Source organism: Ylistrum balloti, unplaced genomic scaffold (genome assembly GCF_031769215.1).
Source record: "Ylistrum balloti isolate Yb309-2 unplaced genomic scaffold, AGI_CSIRO_Ybal_v1 Utg370530, whole genome shotgun sequence".
Taxonomy (NCBI): domain Eukaryota; kingdom Metazoa; phylum Mollusca; class Bivalvia; order Pectinida; family Pectinidae; genus Ylistrum; species Ylistrum balloti.
In genome coordinates, this window is record NW_026782338.1 from 230,937 (window position 1) to 248,930 (window position 17,994).

Sequence of the window (17,994 nt, forward strand, 5' to 3'; positions counted from 1 at the left end):
AACCTTGTAGTCAAAGTCACAATGACCCAATGACAGAGCAGTGCACTTTGTCAGTGAGTGATAAAGGTATACACCGACTTCCATGAAGATATCTTTAATCAGAGACTTACAATATTCCAAGTCCATGTTTTAACAGTTTAAAAAGTTATTGCTCAGACAAGTATAACTATTGAGAAAATTCACACTTATTCCACCTTTGACCTTTTTGATGAAATTTTATTTTGAGATTGGAAGGTCAAGGTCACCAATCCTAGTTATAGAAATTTGCCAAACATAAATTAATTTATGAATGAGAGCAGAGGCATTCATGCCTTACCAAAATTTTGAGAAAACAAAATATGAATGCAGTTTTTATATTGGCAGTGAAAACTCTCACCTTACAGACCTATTTTACATGTAAAACAGTATAATTTTACTAAATTTTACTCTGGTTTTTACTCTGGTTTTACATGTAAAACAGTATAATTTTACTAAATTTTACTCTGGTTTTACATGTAAAACAGTATAATTTTACTAAATTTTACTCTGGTTTTTTTATTCTTACTGAATTTCCTTCTTTTGGCCTCACTTTTGGCACATAATTAAATATTTATGAAGTTTAATATAAATTCCACTGACCTATCATTACATTAACTACAGACGGTTAAGTATCTGGATTTTGGAAAACAGTAGCAATAATTGAACAGTCAGAATACAATTTATGACATTAATGCACAAGGATTTATAGGTCAAGTGGACAGTTATTGGCTTAATGATTTATCATAAATATTTGAAGCACCATTCTGGTATTATCTACAAACATAAGAGATAAAATTTGCAAATAACAGGGAAACTAGTTTTCATGCCTGATAAATTTACTTGATATATCTTAGTGTTATACTTTTATTGTATGTAAACATTGTGTTCTGTCCTCATTTTGATTTCAAGTTTGATTTGTTTAATATCTTTATAACATTCTATCAATTTCTATGGTTACATAAATGATTCACCATTCTTTTTATGAGTTTTGTAGCCATTCTCTTCACTTTTCTTGTCCCAGTAACTTGTATGTAAACAATATTACGGAAGCTGATTGCCTCCGACATTACATTCAGTAACAAGACTTTGTACAGCCTAATACTACTTGTTTATTTGTGGTTTCATGTCTTCGTTAGCAACTCAGATCACATGACACCAATTATCAGAATACTAATTAGCAACTTCAAAGATCCATGGGGAGTCCTTGAACACTCACCACATTGATCAGCGATAAAATGTAAAGTTTTCTCATCAAAATTTATAGAAATAGACCCATACTTTCTCTCATATATTGTCATGTTCTTGGTAATAGGATGGATTTTAGAATCACAAATTTAAATGTTGTTGATGATACTGTATATAAAAAGGACAAGAACTTCCAATAAATAATTCACATTGTTGTTTTTAATCTCTCTAAATTTCGCAATAGATATGGAGTCCCCTCCAGTACCCACCCCATTACCTCCCTCTAACAAGAATACTGAAATTCCTTACAAACAAATATCGGAATTAAATGATGGACTAATTATCAAATAATAAACAAATAATAACTGATTCAGGAAATGAAACCAGTTTACAAAGCAAAGATATTTAAATGTAGAGTTAAGGAATGACCCGGGGATCTTAGAAATGTACAGACCAAGTGAAATTTCTTACATGACCCGGGGATCTTAGAAATGTACGGACCAAGTGAAATTTCTTACATGACCCGGGGATCTTAAGAAATGTACGGACCAAATGAAATTTCTTACATGACCCCGGGATCTTAAGAAATGTATGGGCCAAGTGAAATTTCTTACATGACCCGGGGATCTTAAGAAATGTACGGACCAAATGAAATTTCTTACATGACCCCGGGATCTTAAGAAATGTATGGGCCAAGTGAAATTTCTTACGTAATGTCATTCATTTAGAAGTGGTATGCGACTCTCAACCTTGACAGGCTTTCCACCAATAATATACAGTAAGTAAAACATATGTATATATGTGGTATAGTCTGAATCAAACTTCTAAAAACAGTGAATTTGAAATCTGTAATGTGTTTTAAATTCAGGAAATAAACAAAAAAAAATTTTGGCAGTTAATGCATGAAATTGATTACATATATAATAGATGGTTGATCAATTATTGTCCATTCAATCATCAATTTTCAAAGTGGACCTATCAATATTGAAATTTCTGTCCTTTTTCTCTTCAATAATTTCATACTTAACATGGACTAATCAAAATTAAATAAAAATATACACACCTATGTAATCACATTTCCAGAAAATATTTAGAATACAATACTAATTCTTTCTAATTTTTCTGATGGTCTACAATAGCCTATTTTAACCTCAGTGAAAGATATGATTGGACACTCCCTTCCTCTGGCAGTTTGTATTTCTCAAGAAGATGAGAAACAAACCAACCTTTGCTGTTTTAGCTGTGTTCTTATACAAGAAACTTTACTTTAACTGTCCTGGATAAAATGGCATTGGTCTCTAGCATGTTGTTCAGTGCAGCATCCAGCAACAAACTACATGGTGACCTTGCCTTAAAATGCTATTCATGGGGTAATAAACCAGTGAAAATTTTTTTTTTATTATTTTAGATAAAAATATTGGAACTGTTTCCATGGTGATATTTCATTCAACAAATATTACCAGACACAATATAACTCCAATTTTCAGCTCCTGTCTTGAGTATTTGGATTCTTAAACAATCCCTCTAAGTGATGACTAATGTCAGGATGTATGATATATGTCCATACTAATGCTCATGGTAAATTTACAAAATCAATGACTGTTAAGTTTCCCTACAGGAGCACTTTGTAACTACAGCCCATTTCAATAGATGCATTTACTCAGAATTCACTGACATGGCAGAATTTTTTATAGCTAATTTGGGAAGCACATCAAAGCCAAAATCAGGACAAATTATTACATAAACAGTGAGACACAAGAAATTTAACTGTAGTTAGTGCAAACTCCTATAAAATTAGTAAATTCAGATTTTTTTATGACCCAAATGTTATTGACATAACACTTTTTAGTTTCCAGAGACCCATTTCCCTTTAGAAATTGAAATTAGATTGCAAATACCATATTCATTAAAACTAAATCCTTTCCTTCCCCACCTTTTTTTTAAATTTAGATACTGCAAAACTATAAAGTTTCATGTAGGAACTATTTTTCCTGGAATTCATAGATACACTAAATCCATGAAATTTTATGTCCACGAAAATGATGAACAGATGAAAAAGTTTATTTTTGGATTATAATACAAGGCAATTTTGTAATCAAGATTTATCTACAATATCAAGTATCTATGAAAATATGCATTTCTGGAAAACCATGAAATTTGAGCCCCATGAAAATACCCGGTATATGATTTTACAGCCAAAGGGTTTGTTTAATTATTTATGTATCTGATTTAATTACATCAATATCAAGACATTTTAATGTGTACTTTCCTTAAAATCTAATTTTGGGAAATAAAGCAAAGACATTGTACAGGTAAAAACATTTGAAGTTTGCATTTACATAAAATTTATAAAAGTTATTCATTAAATATGTCTGCAAATCTGGAGAGATGACACATAGTAATCTTCACAATCTGATACAAAATGCTTCACATTTTCCCCACAATAAAACTTTATGACAAGTTTTCTCTCTATTAAAAACTTTCTTTGAAAAAAAATTGAAATATGTTTTGGAAATCTATTATATACACAGTTTCTTTTGAAAAGATTTCTTGTTTTTTCTTAAGAAAGAAAACACACATGACACACATATAACACACACACAAGATATTTCAATACTATAGTGATATTTGCACAGTGAAAAAAGTATTCGCAGTGATCTATTTTAACAAAAAAAAATAGCACGGGCCTTAATTACAGTAAATATGGTACTCATCATTGCTTGTTGATAATGAGTGTACATTAGAAGGCAGACGGTTTTCAGTTCATTAAGCCATTTGACATACTGAAAGCTGCACAAGGTTAAAAATTACTCCGCTGTGTAGATGTTTTCTAATGCATTTCACAAACTGTCAGGAGATCCTTGCACACAAAGCTTTCTGATCCCTAAATCTCCATACTTCCAAACAGCAAACATCCAAACACAAGAAATGGAAGACAGGGCATTTAGATAAATATCTAAAATTCATTTAGCTATTAATACAAAAAAACCCTTACAAGAAAGATCAAATTTTAAATCTTTCAAGTTAATTTAGGCATAATTAATCAAAAGGCGATAGTTACCAGTGCGTTTTTCTATGCCTTTGATATTATATTTTTCCAATATATCACCTTTTCAAAAAAAAATTCTGAAATTTTAATATTCAGTTATCTAAAAACAAAAACAAACAATGTTTTTAGTCCATTTTAATAATTCAGTATATGCAGTGATATTCCAAGGTAAAAATCTGTACAAATATTACTTATTTAAATAAATGATCACATTTATGCGTTACGAGAGAAAGATGATAAAACGGTTCGTTTCGCTTGAGGGCAAAACGGTACAAAGATAGTACTATTATAAAGGGGCCCACGATGGGGTTTAAACCATACCAATCTTTCGTTTGAATGCTAATAAGAAATTCCATTCCTAAGTAACACTCTCAGAATGACTTTCCATGAACTACTTTGTATTTCCTGTGTGTTAAATTCGTCGATTAATTTCAAGAATTATTCTCAATGTTACTGTATTTAGATAAAAAGGCTTATTTGAAAAAACAAGTTGCTTAAAGCAATTAGAATAACAACTATCTCTCTCGTCTTTTACAAATTTTGCCCCCTTATAAATTAATAATTGATTAATTAATTACATTTTACTAATCAATATCACAGACAAACAACATCTCTATGCGTGTCTCTCGTTGTATATTGTGATAATTTACACACCAATTTGTAAAAAAATTAACTGTTACACTACACCGCTGAATTATATAGACAAAGTCTCAGGCATTTTTTCCCAAAACGTCAATATATTTCTAGATTAAACCTAAAATTGAAACAAAATATCCTTCCTTTATAGAATTTCTGTTCTACATTCTTCTGGGACCTCTTCTATCGGACACATTTCGCTGTGGGCAAATAGTGAAACTAATCGCTCAAATTCACTACGTGTGTAAAAATAACGGAATTTTGTGCAAATCTTACCTTAATGTTATAGGATCAAATGAGCAGACTCCCTTGTTACGATAGCACCCGTGTCTAGTACATCCCAAGGGAGCTTTGTAGTCCGCTGCTGTGTTTTACAAACAGGACTTCCGCAGTGTCGGCTCTCTTCACGATGTGTTGTTACTCACTAACCTCTTCCATTGCACGCTCTTCATTCAAGTCAACCTAGACCAGATTAGTCCAATTTTCGTCCAAGGGGTAGCAGGTTGATGATTCATCTCGTCTGCTTTCTATCTCAAGATGAAGAGGCATTACTTCATGGTTTTTTTCTGTCAAATTCGTATTGTTTTTTGCATGACGCTTGCACGAAAATTTAACTTGGAATTCACATGCGTAAATATTTGTTTCATTGACGGAATGAAATGCCTCTTAAACAGTCAATTAATGTAAAAATTGAATTAACATGCACGTGCGATTTAACTGAGTGTAAAAGAGTCAGGCAAAAGTGTGATACCAAAAGATTCACGAACTGTTGTAATACATACAGAAATATGCGAGGTAACGAATACCTATGATTTTAATTACGACACGTCCAAACCGTTTGTTGATGACAATTGTGTTTCTTGGAGTGAAATCCTCCCGCGATGATGTGTAATTCGCATTTTTTGATATTGTGACTGAACAGATGGAATTAAATGAGGAATTTTCAGTTTTTAATCTGTTTCATTGCGATATAAACTATTATTTATATAGAAATAAAAACAAACAAAAAGTTATCATCATAATTCTTGTTTCATCGTGGAAATATTCTTTACTTGACACCAATATCACACATGTGATATATACGTCTCTGATGACACGTCTTCGCAACAATCAAGAGCTGAATCGAGCTAAAATTCGAAAGATTTTGACATACAAGCTCGCTCATCCCATCCTCGATACAGTCACTTTCGCTCTCTGCAGCGCTTTATCATGTCATGACAAAACTGAAGGTTTCATGTGCGAAACCTTGTAGATAAGACGGAAAGACTAGTTTGATCCTTGACGTACATCAAACGAATCTCGGGGTCGCATAACCGTATATTGTAATGGCTTTAACTTTGTAACGTTCAAAAGGAGTGTATCAGCTTCTGATTGGTCATTTTTGGAACCAATCAAATTACTTCGCTTTTGCCTTCCATTTTGCCGTGCCATGTTCCAGGGATGATAGTAACCCATGGAGTATCGAGGATGCCTTATTTTATGTCCGTCAGGAGTGAAACTCAATTTTAGGTTGGGTCACGACTTTAGAGTCATGAACTGGTCAAATCTTGTTTCATGTGTGCCAAACTCCATTACATTAGTCCCCTCCGCAGTGCTTCATGCTTGAACAAATACTATTGTGGGTGGCGCTGTGGTCGGGGTTCGATTCCCCGAACGGACTTTCTCAGATCAGCTGACCTCTTTGATTACGAGGTTTTGTGCAGACGACATCTCGTCTAGTCTCCCGTTAATCGGGTGAACGAGATTATCGAAACTTGCACAAACAACGGAACTCATCTATGTTGTTCCGGTGTTCAACTGATATGACAGATAATGTATCTTTATGGAATATTTAATGATGGAAATATTGTTTTCTTAATAAATCAGTCTTTATTCCGCCTTCATAACTCATAGATTCATTATGAGATGATGGAGATACAGACAGAAACTCCCGAACCCCAGACCGGACGTGTGGGACAGACAGCCATCTGAAATAAACCCGAAAACAGTCAAAACAAAATATTTAATGTTCGTGATCAAAACAGATTTCAAACCTTTTAATTGTAAAAGAACCTACGGATCCGTATCTCTGTAGAACCCTGAAAAGTTGAATGTCATTGTAAGTTACATGGTAACCTATCATATCTAGTTACTAGGAAGCCCGACATACATCTAGTCTCTAATTGTAAACTAACCGCTTGTTTGTTTATCTAGTTACTAAGCAACCAGATATATATCTAGTGTGTAGTTACAACGAAACCATTTGTTTATCTAGTTACTTAGCAACCGGATATATATCTAGTGACTATTCATTTTTATATCGTGTTACTTATCACTACATTTGTATATCTCGTCAGTATAGCTACATTTTATATGTAACTTAATGAACATGTGCATTACATGTCAAGTTATTTAGTAGCAATATGTACATATATCTAGTCTAACGCCTGTGCTAAGTGACGGACAAAAGCTGCGTAGTATCTAATTCGGTTCTCACAGGCGCCAGCCTCGTCAGTAAATTTCCTCATATCAGTAATATTATGAATTTATTAATGAACGAAACTAGTACCTGATCTTCCATCAACTATAACTTACCCTTCATAGTTTTCTCGCGAAGAATCTTCCTCATTGTAGAACGCTCACTTCTGAAAATACATTTTGTATAAGTTTACAGAGCGGCATATTGATATAAATATTTTATTTTTAAATTCAAACGAAATTTAGTGAGATTCATAGACATGCCACAATATTTGTTGTTTAAGAAAGAAGATAACTGAGTAAGTTGTTTGAAACCCACATTTTACATACAAGCTTCACCGCTTTCCGCTGACTTTTACACATATATTATTGCATGTGAAAAATACTAATGCGGAAAAAAAGTCCTATAAATCTACCTTTCTGTAAAGATGCTGCTGTGATACCTAGGTGTAAAGGACAGTCCTATATATCTACCTTTCTGTAAAGATACTGTTGTGGTACCTAGGTGTGAAGGACAGTCCTATATATCTACCTTTCTGTAAAGGTACTGCTGTGGTACCTAGGTGTAAAGGAGTCCTATATATCTACCTTTCTGTAAAGATACTGTTGTGGTACCTGGGTGTGAAGGAGTCCTATATATCTACCTTTCTGTAAAGATACTGCTGTGGTACCTAGGTGTAAAGGAGTCCTATATATCTACCTTTCTGTATAAAGATACTGCTGTGGTACCTAGGTGTAAAGGAGTCCTATATATCTACCTTTCTGTAAAGATACTGCTGTGGTACCTAGGTGTGAAGGACAGTCCTATATATCTACCTTTCTGTAAAGATACTGCTGTGGTACCTAGGTGTGAAGGACAGTCCTATATATCTACCTTTCAGTAAAGATACTGCTGTGGTACCTAGGTGTGAAGGACAGTCCTATATATCTACCTTTCTGTAAAGGTACTGCTGTGGTACCTAGGTGTAAAGGAGTCCTATATATCTACCTTTCTGTAAAGATACTGCTGTGGTACCTAGGTGTAAAGGACAGTCCTATATATCTACCTTTCTGTAAAGATACTGCTGTGGTACCTAGGTGTAAAGGACAGTCCTATATATCTACCTTTCTGTAAAGATACTGCTGTGGTACCTAGGTGTGAAGGACAGTCCTATATATCTACCTTTCTGTAAAGATACTGCTGTGGTACCTAGGTGTAAAGGAATCCTATATATCTACCTTTCTGTAAAGATACTGCTGTGGTACCTAGGTGTAAAGGACAGTCCTATATATCTACCTTCCTGTAAAGATACTGCTGTGGTACCTAGGTGTAAAGGAGTCCTATATATCTACCTTTCTGTAAAGATACTGCTGTGGTACCTAGGTGTAAAGGAATCCTATATATCTACCTTCCTGTAAAGATACTGTTGTGGTACCTAGGTGTGAAGGACAGTCCTGTATATCTACCTTTCTGTAAAGGTACTGCTGTGGTACCTAGGTGTAAAGGAGTCCTATATATCTACCTTTCTGTAAAGATTCTGCTGTGGTACCTAGGTGTAAAGGAATCCTATATATCTACCTTCCTATAAAGATACTGTTGTGGTACCTAGGTGTGAAGGACAGTCCTATATATCTACCTTTCTGTAAAGATACTGCTGTGATACCTAGGTGTAAAGGAGTCCTATATATCTACCTTTCTGTAAAGACACTGTTGTGGTACCTAGGTGTGAAGGAGTCCTATATATCTACCTTTCTGTAAAGATACTGCTGTGATACCTAGGTGTAAAGGACAGTCCTATATATCTACCTTTCTGTAAAGACACTGCTGTGGTACCTAGGTGTAAAGGAGTCCTATATATCTACCTTTCTGTAAAGATACTGCTGTGGTACCTAGGTGTAAAGGAGTCCTATATATCTACCTTTCTGTAAAGATACTGCTGTGGTATCTACGTTTGAAGCAGCCAGTCTTGGTATCCGGCCATTGTAGCGTCATTTTGATCCAGTCCTTCTTCAAGAAATCCTCATTACCGAGGGTTCCACACAGGAGAACTGTGGAAACATATAGAAAGAGGTTATATTTTACTTGCAAAGCTTAACTGACATTTCATGTTGTTTTTTCTAATACAAATCTTTTTCGACTTAAAAAAAATTCTTTTATACACTACATCGCCCAGTGTGCGTGGTAAATCAACTCAAACCCAGGAACTCTACAAATCGGTGGTTCCCTGTGAATTTTTGTTGCCAATATGAAATCTACCGAAAATGTTCGGTCTCTTCCGACAATTGTTGAACGGATAGAAACTTTGAGAGTATAGTGTTAAATCTGACGACTTATCGATGAGACCTCGACGAATTATTTGAGTGCGAAAATGTGTTTACTATAATCAATATCTAATGTCAATCTTTGTCACGTGATAAATGTCAGCAGTATCCGTCAATCAAAATAAAATATTTCTATTGTCAGACAATGAATACATGACCACGTGTTAAGCCCGCCTACGAAACTGATAATTGTCTTCGAAACGGTCATGCGCAAGTCTCCATGCTTTGGACCCGAAGTCGTCTGCAAAGGTAGAAGTGGTCGCCATTTTTAAAAATTGTATTAATGGCGAGAAAGGACAGATTGAATGTGGAGTAAGTGTACATTCAATAGTTACGTTATTTTTGTTCAGATATTTAAGTCTACATTGTTTAAATTACTTTCGAAACAAGACGTGTTTGTGAAACAGTATGCCCCCGGTTACAACAAAATTTCAAAGTTAAACATTAAAATTGTACAGTGTAAGGTATGTGCAAATTGAATGTACTCTTTGTGAAACACGTATGTATTCGTTGTGGTAATGATTTTTTTTCACTTTCAAATATAGGTCAAAGGTCACGGTAAAGGTCACATGGTCAAAAACGTTGGTATCATCAGAAAAGTCCTGCCACAAGGAACACACATGTCAAGTATGAAAGCCAAAGCTCTTATGATGCAATAGTTATGGCCAACAGTAATTTTTTTTAATGTTGGTCAAGGGTCACGGTCAAGGTCACATGGTCAAAAATATTGGTACCTCCAGAAAGGTCTTCTCACAACGACCACCCATGCAAAAAATGAAGTATTACCTCGGAGCAATAATTACGGGCAAGGTTAAAGTTGACAACAGAAAGACAGCACAAAAACAACACAAAAACAACACAAAAACAACACAAAAACAACACAAAAACAACAGAAAGACAGCACAAAAACAACACAAAAACAACACAAAAACAACACAAAAACAACACAAAAACAACACAAAAACAACACAAAAACAACACAAAAACAACACAAAAACAACACAAAAACAACACAAAAACAACACAAAAACAACACAAAAACAACAGAAAGACAACACAAAAACAACACAAAGACAACACAAAAACAACACAAAAACAACAGAAAGACAGCACAAAAACAACACAAAAACAACACAAAAACAACACAAAAACAACACAAAAACAACACAAAAACAACACAAAGACAGCACAAAAACAACACAAAAACAACACAAAAACAACACAAAAACAACACAAAAACAACACAAAAACAACACAAAAACAGCACAAAAACAACACAAAAACAACACAAAAACAACACAAAAACAGCACAAAAACAGCACAAAAACAACACAAAAACAACACAAAAACAGCACAAAAACAACACAAAAACAACACAAAAACAACACAAAAACAGCACAAAAACAACACAAAAACAACACAAAAACAACACAAAAACAACACAAAAACAACACAAAAACAACACAAAAACAGCACAAAGACAACACAAAGACAACACAAAGACAGCACAAAAACAACACAAAAACAACACAAAAACAGCACAAAAACAACACAAAAACAACACAAAGACAGCACAAAAACAACACAAAAACAACACAAAAACAACACAAAAACACAAAAACAACACAAAAACAACACAAAAACAACACAAAGACAGCACAAAAACAACAGAAAGACAGCACAAAAACAACACAAAAACAACACAAAAACAACACAAAAACAACACAAAAACAACACAAAAACAACACAAAAACAACACAAAAACAACAAGCCAACGATCTTTCGATCAGATGGCATAAAAATGTTGTTATTTGATTTGTTAATGAGAAAGCTTCTTCAGTGTTTTAGTTGACACTAACTCTACCATCGTCCTCTATGAAATATATGAACTACACTTTTATCAGGAAGTGTCTTTTTCAACTCAAAATTAGATTTCCTTTTTTTTCAAAGCATTGACAGCAGTCCATTTATCAGAAAATCCTAAATTGTGACCGGGACCTGCGAAATATCAGACGGTGGCCATGTAAGTTTACATGAAGTTTACTTCATGTATGTGCCCACGTTTTGATCCGTTTATAAAACGAAACTGTTTAAATAGCTGACGCTGATACTTCCATTCGCAGTTAACAAAATCCTACTCAAACCTTGAGATCACGATTTTATAAACAAAAAATATGATACAGCCTAATGCATGTTTAACCTTTAAATGCGTGGATTACGTAGATAAGTGTATTGTCTATCGATAAACATATCGAATCGCAGATTGTAGAAATAAATAGACAAAATCTATCCCTTTGAATGCATACCTCTCTCCAGAAACAAATCCTTTTCGTGTTCCATGACTTTGCCGCCAGAGGTCGCTCTGAGAGCCTCCTTGTAAATGTTCGTGCACAAAGACTTCTGGAGTTTAGTTACTTCTTTGTCTCCTAGAAATTCCTCTACTTTTTCCCGACATTTCACCTGTATTGATTTTCATAAATTTTTATCATCGAAGTTAGAGAAAATAATGATTCAAGAAATAAGCGATTCCACGACGAATACTCAGTGAGTTGCTTTATATCAAATTGATTCGAATTATATTTTCTACGTTGCACTGAATTTGTTCTGTTTTGTTTTTTTTTTCTCCGATAAGATTCAAAATTAAAAGGGCGCAACTAGGGACCAAAGGAAACATTCATATGCAGTTTGAGAATGGTCCATCAAGTACTTCCCAAAAAATAGCGATAACAAATTTCCATAGTCATAATCTAAGATGACCGCCTCTCAACCATTTTGTTTTCATGATCAGTCCCAATATCTAAAGATTCCATCTAGGGACCAAGAGGTACCTAGAAATGAAATTTGAGAAATATGTACACACTATCTCTCAAAAAATAGCGATAACTTACGTTCAGTCAAAAATCAAAGTAAAGCTACTTATAAAGCTTGAGAATGATCTATCGAACACTTCCCCAGAAATAGCGATAACGATTAGTCTTAAAATCCAACATGGCCGCCTGTCGGCCATGTTGCTCTTCGGATCAATCCGAAAATATGACAATTCACAACTAGGGACCATTGCGAAATTAAATATAAAAATTTGAACAAAGAGGATAGGCTGATGATTCCCGGTCATCTGACTACAAGTGAAAAGTGAAAACGACAATTTAAGTTATGCAATATTAATGAACGTTAACATGAAACATAAGAAACATAAATGGCCATAATATATTCATGACTGGTTACCACCTCCACAAAGTAATATATTACCTACGGATTTTCCCTACCGTTTAGGCTGGATACAATTTTATTTAATTTGTTAGAAAACTAAAGACATGTAAACCAGATGTCCTGGATTCCTAGCGGAACTAAAGAAAAAAAGAGTTCCATTTTCTCGGTAGAAATAAGAAGTCGTTCTACATATACATAAATATATTTTGTAATATCCCAAATATGAAATTCTTACTGTTTCCATGACGATGAAGTAAAGTAATTGATGAGTTGTGACATATCCAGATGTTCCCTTTGACGTCATCATGTCAACACAGTTTTTGGTGACATTGCATTTACCGATACGGCTGTAAAAATAAATATAAATTGTATTAAATCATAATTTGTTCGTTCTGCACATCGAGTTCTCTAAAATTTTGGCCATCTCTCCTCGAATTCAGGTTCAAATGCATCTTGTCAGTGTGTGTGAACGCGAGCATTTTGTAAATGTTCTTTCTCGTCTATTTCAACCACAGACCAAAGATAGTGATTTTATCTATTATAACGACATTGGTAGTGAAACCTTGCTTTCTGATGACCCTACTATTAACAAAGATCATATTAATCCGTGACATTCAAAATATGATAATCTGTGAAAATGTTTGTTCTTTTTCATATTAATATCACATTTAAAAAGGGACCTTTTTAGCGCAGCGGAAGAAAATCTATAATTTGTTGTGAAGAGTCACTTGCGGCTGTTCCACTTATTAAATCCACTCCCATTAATGACGGACTTTTCCGGAGTTATTATGTCACGTACTTACAAGGATTGCTCCATGTAACGAAATCATTGATAATATATACGATTTGAGATGAAACGATATCATTAAGTATAATAACACTCATTTGGCAAATTTGTCTCGTCATACAGCTACATCAATAACACGTGACTCATCATCAACACCATCATCATCATCATTGACGTCACGTGACTCACCCGCTTTGATTTAAACATATTTTATTTGTACAAAGTATACCTGGGCACAAGTTTTCTTCTATATAAAGCCCTTTCCTATAAAATTTTACATAATACATATTAGCAAAACAAGACGACATGTTTAAATACAATTATAATATCCGAGAGAGAGAGAGAGAGAGAGAGAGAGAGAGAGAGAGAGAGAGACACAGAGAGAGAGAGAGAGAGAGAGAGAGAGAGAGAGAGAGAGAGAGAGAGAGAGAGAGAGAGAGAGAGAGAGAGAGAGAGAGAGAGAGAGAGTTTAAATAACTTCATGTAAGATACAAACAACACGTAAAAATACAAAAGCTTTTCATAACTTTCAAACTTTTTACAGTTCATCACATACGGCAAAGCGCTTTCTTCGTCCTTCATAAAAAAAAAAAAAAAAACGTCACCACTTGTGACCGCAAGTGATGTCAGACGAGACATTTATCACGGAAAAACGAGCATGTTTGATCAAAATCTGTTTGAATTAAGTATATATCTGAGTGATTTGACATATTTTTACATTATCTTCATACAACTGGCCTGTAGGAGTAACTGCAGGTCTAGGGGATAAAATTATTAAGTTTCCGACGTACAATTTGAAGTTTTGAACACATATACAATCACACAAGTCCTCCGGACCATCGTTATACCTCTGTGATCATACACGATCTTTCTGGGTCTCGTTATACCTTTACCTCTGTCAGCACACATGCTCTCTCTTTATACCTCATTGATCACTTAACCTTTGATCACAAAGCTTTCCCGGTTATCGTTATACTTCCGTGACCACACAAACCCTCTATGACCCTCGCTATACCTCCGTGATCAAACAAGCCCTCTCTGACCCTCGCTATACCTCCGTGATCAAACAAGCCCTCTATAACCCTCGCTATACCTCTGTGATCAAACAAGCCAAGCCCTCTCTGACCCTCGGTATACCTCCGTGATCAAACAAACCCTCTCTGACCCTCGTTATACCTCTGTGATCAAACAAACCCTCTATGACCCTCGCTATACCTCCGTGATCAAACAAGCCCTCTCTGACCCTCGCTATACCTCCGTGATCAAACAAGCCCTCTCTGACCCTCGCTATACCTCTGTGATCAAACAAGCCCTCTCTGACCCTCGCTATACCTCTGTGATCACACAAACCCTCTATGACCCTCGGTATACCTCTGTGATCAAACAAGCCCTCTCTGATCCTCGTTATACCTTTGTGATCACACAAGCCCTCTCTGACCCTCGGTATACCCTTGTGATCAGACAAGCCCTCTCTGACCCTCGGTATACCCTTGTGATCAGACAAGCCCTCTATGACCCTCGCTATACCTCCGTGATCAAACAAGCCCTCTCTGACCCTCGCTATACCTCTGTGATCAAACAAGCCCTCTCTGACCCTCGTTATACCTTTGTGATCACACAAGCCCTCTCTGACCCTCGCTATACCTCCGTGATCAAACAAGCCCTCTCTGACCCTCGCTATACCTCCGTGATCAAACAAGCCCTCTCTGACCCTCGCTATACCTCCGTGATCAAACAAGCCAAGCCCTCTCTGACCCTCGGTATACCTCTTTGATCAGACAAGCCCTCTCTGACCCTCGGTATACCCTTGTGATCAGACAAGCCCTCTATGACCCTCGCTATACCTCCGTGATCAAACAAGCCCTCTCTGACCCTCGCTATACCTCTGTGATCAAACAAGCCCTCTCTGACCCTCGTTATACCTTTGTGATCACACAAGCCCTCTCTGACCCTCGTTATACCCTTGTGATCAAACAAGCCCTCTCTGACCCTCGTTATACCTTTGTGATCACACAAGCCCTTTGTGACCCTCGGTATACCTCCGTGATCAAACAAGCCCTCTCTGACCCTCGCTATACCTCTGTGATCAAACAAGCCCTCTCTGACCCTCGGTATACCCTTGTGATCAGACAAGCCCTCTATGACCCTCGCTATACCTCCGTGATCAAACAAGCCCTCTCTGACCCTCGCTATACCTCTGTGATCAAACAAGCCCTCTCTGACCCTCGTTATACCTTTGTGATCACACAAGCCCTTTGTGACCCTCGGTATACCTCTTTGATCACACAAGCCCTCTCTGATCCTCTGTATACCCTTGTGATCACACAAACCCTCTATGACCCTCGGTATACCCTTGTGATCAGACAAGCCCTCTCTGACCCTCGTTAAACCTTTGTGATCAAACAAGCCCTCTCTGACCCTCGGTATACCTCTTTGATCACACAAGCCCTCTCTGATCCTCGTTATACCTCTGTGATCAAACAAGCCCTCTCTGACCCTCGTTATACCCTTGTGATCACTCAAACCTTCTCCAACCGAAGTTATACCCGAGTGATCAAGATTTCTGCCATCCCCGACCATATCTCTCCAAATCTATCATAACTGTCGTCCCTTCATACCGCAATGACGCGTACCTCTCTTATATAATGCAAGTTTTTATTCTCCAAAATCTGATATTGCTTTCCTCTGTTTGATTTTCCCACAACTTTGTCACCAAATTGAATATGTACATCAATTAACCATCATAAAACATCGCCTTTATAATCTTCTATACATTTGAAATAGACATCAAGTGATGATCTCCGTTCTCGAAATTAATTGTGCCACCGTGATCAGCATCACAAATAATTTCATGACTCAGACTGGCCCTACTCGAGCCTTACATCTCCTCTCGTGACACACTCTGAATTCAACAGCCATCCTTCCAGATTTTTAGTGTTGTGTATACAATATGAAATCCCCTTTACCTTCTCCAACCCGAAGTCCGAAAAGTCCGTCAACGTTGATACTGCTATAGTCCGCACTGAAAAAGTCCAACAATCCCTCCGTGACATCTAACGACCACTTTAGGAGAGAACGGTCGCCGGTAGAGGGCGTGGCAGGCACCAGGGTGATGGAAACATATAAAATGATTATTGATAATTTCATAACCATAATTGAACACGTCTGTGTATGTCCACGACTCAAAGGAGATAAGAAATTATCGTTGACAGCTGCGGAGCGATAACACAATAATCAAGGACGACAACTCGACAACATGCTCTATACATGAGTGTTAGTTCTACAAACTTTACTAATCCTACAGTAGTTGTTATGCCAGCTAGTTATGTGTGCGCAGAGTATGATAATTCAATATATTAGACATAGTTGTTGTTATGTCGTGTTAGTTTATAACGACTTGGTGTGTTGTGAATTGATTTTGACAAGTAAATTTTTCAACGACCAGTGACACCTTTGCATTTCCGGAATTATTGTTCTCGCATTTCCGGGTTCAGAGTAACGAATTCGAATCATTGTCCAGTCTATTATCTCTTCTCTTTTCACTTGAAATGAAGCTCTTGGCATACATTAACAAGTTTTTCTTGTAGCTATTTATCTTGAAAGTATATTTTCTGGTCAAATTAATGTTTCTGTCAACATGTAAAATTTTGATGACTGATTGAATATTTTGATATTTTTAACACATAACTTGTATGAAATGCATAATTTACATACCGGGTGACGTCATAATAATACAGTAATAAAGCAAAATATCGGTGTGGGAAAAGGGGTGCGTTAAAATGATATCGACATATTAATACATACAATTTTCAGTTGAAATATATTCGACCACAATGTTCATGTTATATTATCAACAACCGGACTTCCGTTCCATGTGTCACAGCTTCTGCACTCTGGAACGATAATAACCGGTCTACTTCCTATGTGTACTGACCAACCATAACTCCCGTGGAGCTGCTAATCACAACGACTCCTGCAAAAGATGATGTGATGAGGCTGTTATGAAAAACATGCCATTGTGCATTTGATTATTATGGGATGTTAAAATTGGACTGTAAAACGTCGCAGGAAAGCGATCGTTGGTGAAAGCGAGAGCGACGTCCACCGATACTGACCATCGTTAATAGGTAGAAATAACGCTTGATACTTATTTTCTCCATATATGAAATACCATAGACGTTTCGTCCAAAGTGTGACGCAATATAGTGATATTAATATAGATTATCACGCCAAACGTGTTTGGAAGTCTTCTCGTCTAACACAAAGTCCAACATGACATCCGCCTGATTTGTTTCCAGGTAGTGACAACAAGTAAACCTTATAGACTTCGGAAGGTCATGATCAAAAGATA

The 17,994-nt window shown here is 36.1% G+C and overlaps 1 protein-coding gene across 1 annotated transcript; it reads right to left on the minus strand.

Moving 5' to 3' along the window:
• Positions 1 to 6,705: 6,705 nt before the first annotated feature.
• LOC132555940 (UPF0764 protein C16orf89 homolog) lies at positions 6,706 to 16,796 on the minus strand. Its single transcript, XM_060220311.1, has 6 exons — positions 16,591 to 16,796; positions 13,092 to 13,203; positions 11,953 to 12,106; positions 9,244 to 9,373; positions 7,463 to 7,512; positions 6,706 to 6,855 (listed from the first exon to the last, which is right to left on the minus strand). The coding sequence occupies exons 1-6, from the start codon at positions 16,794 to 16,796 to the stop codon at positions 6,776 to 6,778; spliced, it is 732 nt and encodes a 243-aa protein (XP_060076294.1). The 3' UTR covers positions 6,706 to 6,775.
• Between the last annotated feature and the right edge of the window lie 1,198 nt (positions 16,797 to 17,994).

Excerpts from the sequence above, each read along its gene's own strand:
- LOC132555940 (XM_060220311.1), bottom strand. The coding sequence starts at position 16,796 with ATGGTTATGAAATTATCAATAATCATTTTATATGTTTCCATCACCCTG. Across the intron at positions 13,204-16,590 it reads GGTAAAGGGGATTTCATATT|CCGTATCGGTAAATGCAATG; the intron begins GTATACACAACA and ends TTATTTTTACAG. Across the intron at positions 6,856-7,462 it reads TCGCGAGAAAACTATGAAGG|ATGGCTGTCTGTCCCACACG; the intron begins GTAAGTTATAGT and ends GGTTTATTTCAG.